Source organism: Odontomachus brunneus, unplaced genomic scaffold (genome assembly GCF_010583005.1).
Source record: "Odontomachus brunneus isolate Ranch 3 - 2012 unplaced genomic scaffold, Obru_v1 Obru_scaffold_206, whole genome shotgun sequence".
Taxonomy (NCBI): domain Eukaryota; kingdom Metazoa; phylum Arthropoda; class Insecta; order Hymenoptera; family Formicidae; genus Odontomachus; species Odontomachus brunneus.
Window position 1 is genome coordinate 217,261 of NW_022639656.1, and position 4,767 is coordinate 222,027.

Genomic DNA, 4,767 nt, shown 5'->3' on the forward strand with positions numbered 1-4,767 from the left:
TAGGTGCTGTTCGGAGAATGTTATGATGTACGCAGATTCGCTCCTCGGAAAAAACACATGTTCCGTTTACCACTTGCCAAGACGCCATTTTGTATCAAAAGTTATAATAAAAAATTTTTTTTATATATCTCAAAACATGTATAATAAAGCCTCAAAATTTCATTTTGATCCATTGAATAGTTTCCAAGAAAAAAATTCCCAAAAAAACGTTCATTTTTCAGTGCGCTTGGATAGTATAACCCCTTAAATCCTGAAAGTAGCAATAAGAAAATTACATAAAATGCTTCTATAACAGTAGCAATGAAATAAATAATCTGTAGTTTTGCTATGAAAGCTTAATACAAAATCATACATTTCACCTTAAATGTTGATAAGAAAATAAAAATGTAAAAAGTCAGTAACAAAATAATAATTACTTTTAGCTACTGTCATAAAAATATAATGAAAGCAAAGTAATAATTAACTGTACAATATTTTGATAATATTTTTGTTATAATACGAATACGTAGAGAAACCTCAAGATGAAGGTGACTAAAATGAACAATAAAACTTAAAGTAAAAGTTCAAATACTTACTAAATCCATTAATTCCTGTGAAACACTAAAAGCAGTGATTCTTTTTTCAGCAAGCATGTTTGGATTAACCATTTTTTTTCTTAGCTAAACTTGGATTTTCTGTTTCAGCTAAGTTCTGTCTTTTTTGTGTTTCTACTTTATTTTGAGATCTTTTATTTTCCGCATCTGATTCCAAATCCTATAATTAAATATTAATAGAATTATAAATTTAATAGAAAAAATATATAAAATAGAAAGATTAAATAGAATAATGAAATAGACTACACTTTTTAAACGAAAATGAAAATAAATAAATTTGGTAATATGCATATTTCTATTCTAGTATCTATATTTTTTTACTATAGCATAGCAATATCTTATTTCGATTCAAACGTTTAAACACTGTACTGCATTCAAAATGAGTTCATTCATTTCATTTTGCAACTAAGGATAATTTCTCAAATTATGTTACATTACGTTAATAATAGAATACTTACATTGTTATTTGTATTATCAGGAACATTTTCAAACTCAACTAACTCTTCACGTGATATTGAAGTTGTTGGCTCATTTGTTTCAGTTGGCTCCTTTTGTTTTTCTATTTTATTATTTATATTTTCAATAGATGACAATGTGTCTTCACTAAAAGAGTTAGCATACATTTCCTAGAAGAAACAAGAAACAAATATTTAATTGTGTACAACTTTTCAATATAAAGAATCAAATATGTATATGTTATTAAAGATACTAAGACTATTAATAAATGTAAGCAGAATGTAAATTATAATTTACTTCAAAGTTTAAAACCAACGTTTTGTCCAACATCCATTGTCAAATAGTGATTTAATTAACGTTCTGTGTAACACCGATACTACAATATGTGTCTAATTTATACTACTTTTTGAAAATGAATGAACATATGAAAAATATCTTACCTCAAAGTTCACAGTAATAGCATTTCTTTTCCATTGAGTATATTTTTTCCAAAATTTTAATTGAATTCCTAGGACAAAATCCTTCAGTATTTCTTTGGCATCATTTTCATTCAGTTCAAAAAATATATCAACATCTATTCCTTTGTCTAAAATGAAATGTCATGTACATACAAAAAAGGGAAATACTATTTTTAGCAATGACTTTTAGAACATGTTTACAAATGAATGGTAATTATTCAGTTTAGCCTCCTCAGCTCCGATTTCGATGAAAGTAGGCTCAATCGCCGTGTTTTTGTTAAAGAAACAACTTTTTGATTTGACAAAATCGTCGCTCTCTACTGCGAAGCGAGATATTAATAGATAAAGTTGAGGGCGCGTTAGGTTAGAAAATCTGTCATACCGTCTATCTCTAGCTATGTGGCTGAGGGGTTTCGCTCACCAGACCTCCCGCACCGTGGCGGCGAGGTGCCACAGTTTTTTGTAACAAATTCACTCTTTACCTTAAGCACAGATAGCTAGAGATAGAAATATTAACGATTTTTTAACCTAACGCGTCCTCAACTTTGTCTATTTATGAGAAATACACTCTTATCCTACTTTCATCGAAATCGGAAATGAGAGGGCTAAACTGAATAATTTTAATTCAAACTGAATAATTACCAAAATCTATATGAGTCATAATGAGATCTAAGCACGGTCCGCCGAAGATTATATGCAAGGGCGCAAAGAGACGAACGACTTTATCGCAGCGGCAGAGAAACACCGGTGCTTGTACAGGCGAGCGATCTCGTCGTGGCGGTCAAAAAATACCAGTGCCTGTACAGATGGGCGGATCTGCTGCGGCGGAATTATTATCTATCTCACTCACGTTACAGATCTCAGTCACGGCTAGCAGATCTGCCTGTCTGTACAGGCTACCGGTGTTTCTCTGCCGTTGTGACAAAGTCAGCTGTCTATTCGCATCCCTACTTATAACATACTTTAAAGAAGAAAGAAATATTGGTAGGACAAGCTAAACATTTTACTTACCTTTGAAAGCCTGAACCACTATTGGAGGCATGCCCCATGAATATAACGTTTTACTTACAAAACTATTGTCACTTACGTTCACTTCCGCCATCTTGATGTTACTCTCTCATATGCACTGTTGCCGGCGAACGCGAAATAAATAAGCATCTAATATAAGTAAAACCATTTTCAAATCTATAATTCTTAAGCCAAGAATAAATGGCTTCAAAATAATGTGATGGAGTTTGTTACAATCATATCATAACTTCGGACAAAAATACTATCTTAAGAATAAAATATATTTTGCTCGAATCTAATTATTTTTGATGCAATTGAACATTTCTTATTAAAGAGGACATTTCATACTTAATTGAAGGCAAGTAGTATTCAAGAATAAAAATATACGTGGATTAAGAATTCCTTTTTTCGTGTGTTACATCGTTTAATTTTCGGAAATCCACTACGATTCGTAATTTTGTTTCTCCTGACGCATCCGTTTTCTTCGGTACGGTCAATAATGGTGCATTCCACTGACTATTGCTGGCTCTTATTATTTTGTTATCGAGCATTTCTCGTATTTGTTTATCTACCACCTTTTTATGCTGCTCTGGCAGGCGATATGGTTGCACGTTTACCGGGGCGGCATCACTTCATGTGGTAATTCGATGCTTTACGACCGCAGTATGCGTAAAGCTGTCTCCTTCGAGGAAGAATATGTCATTGTATTCCTCGCAAACTTCGCGTATTATTTTTTCTCTTCTATATTTAGATGCTCCAACCTAATTGCTGATTCAGTATTTCCGTTCGCGCTAGCAGTTTATTATTTCGGTTTGTAGTGAGTACGTTTATCTCTACGTATCTTCCGGAGTGTCTTCTAATATTATGTAAGGTGTGGTTATTTCGACAATGTAGTCGGTAGCATTGATTACTGTGGCAGGACATGTATAATAGTCAGGTTCCACTAGACAATTTCCAATAAAAATTCCCTGCAAAATTTCTTCAGCTGGGATTATTCCCACTTAATTTATGTTCACTGCGGCGCGTATTATTACTTCACTGCGCGCAGGGAGGTTGTATATTTGCTGTGGTATTAGCGATAGACTTTGTCCGGAAACCGTCATTGTTTTTGTTTTATAGTCGAATTTAGCGCGGTGTTCGCGAAGGAAATCTACTCCTAAGATCCCCTCGTGTTTGATTGGAAAATCACAACGAACAGTTCAAATTTTCAGCGCTGTTTTCCTACGTTGCGATTATTTGCTGTGACGATTATTTTTTCTATAGTATAAGCTTTATGTCCGGTGATACCAGTTAGTGTCAATTTTTCCGCAGTCATATCATCGTTTAATGTTTGTATTTTTACGAGACGATCCCATGTCAACGAGAAAAGGTATTCTCTTTTGTTTCGCCTCCTTTATCGGCAAGATTACTAGGTAAAATCCGGCGCGGCTATGTAAATTTCGCCGGATCTGGTTTACGCGGTAGTCACGCACGCGACTTTGCTCCTTTTTGTTTCTTTCTTCCTGGTCGTGGTTGAATCTAGCGCTCCCGTTTCCGCGAGATGTCGATGGTTTATTTGTATCTAGCGCTGTGATAGTCACTGAGCGCGCGTATCTTCGGCGGTCGCTCGCGGTATCCAGTGTCCCAGTAGACTTCCCGTGTAGGTGCCAACAGTCATCGCGAGTGTGCCCGTTTTTTTGCAGTGCAAGCAATGTTTATCCGCGGAGTTTATTCGAGTCTGCGTTTCGGTTTTCGGTAATGGAAACCGATTTGCATATCGGCTTGACCGACATTCGTGTCCGTAGTGTCCTAATTTTCCGCATTTGGAGCAGTTGATGACTTTGTCATTTTTTGCGTATGTTAATGGTTTTGATCTTACGGGGGATTTTACGTTTCCCTGCACCCGTTCTTCTGGCGGCGGAAATCGCCTCGCGCAAAGTATAAGGTGTAGTAAAAAGAAATCCATTATTTTTCCAATAGATGGCTTTAGTAATGTGTATCTCGCGTTGTATAAGTGCGATCGATTTACGCTAGATGGCGTTAGAAAGATAAGATTTTGTACTAAAAAAACTTCTTAGACAGTTTTGTGATTGTTTGACTCAGTATTGTTTGAGCGCGCGTCAAAGATGGACACCAGCAAAGAGAAAATACGCCATATTTTACAGTTTTTCTTCGATAAAGGCGAAAACGCAAGCCAGGCGGCTGAAAATGTGAATAGTGTTTATGGTCCTGATACTGTAACAGCCAATCACGCGCAATTTTGGTTTCGTCGA

At 35.4% G+C, this 4,767-nt stretch overlaps 2 protein-coding genes across 4 annotated transcripts in view; one reads left to right on the forward strand and one right to left on the reverse strand.

Moving 5' to 3' along the window:
• Nucleotides 1-4,767, forward strand: part of LOC116852195 (transmembrane protein 8B-like) — a 213,237-nt gene that overhangs the window by 94,187 nt on the left and 114,283 nt on the right. The window lies entirely within an intron of this gene.
• Nucleotides 15-2,282, reverse strand: LOC116852199. Its single transcript, XM_032832305.1, has 5 exons — nt 2,150-2,282; nt 1,490-1,635; nt 1,052-1,219; nt 576-753; nt 15-250 (listed from the first exon to the last, which is right to left on the reverse strand). The coding sequence occupies exons 1-4, from the start codon at nt 2,166-2,168 to the stop codon at nt 640-642; spliced, it is 447 nt and encodes a 148-aa protein (XP_032688196.1). The 5' UTR covers nt 2,169-2,282; the 3' UTR covers nt 15-250; nt 576-639.

Excerpts from the sequence above, each read along its gene's own strand:
- LOC116852199 (XM_032832305.1), bottom strand. Across the intron at positions 1,220-1,489 it reads CTATTACTGTGAACTTTGAG|GAAATGTATGCTAACTCTTT; the intron begins GTAAGATATTTT and ends TGTTTCTTCTAG. Across the intron at positions 754-1,051 it reads CTGATAATACAAATAACAAT|GATTTGGAATCAGATGCGGA; the intron begins GTAAGTATTCTA and ends ATTTAATTATAG.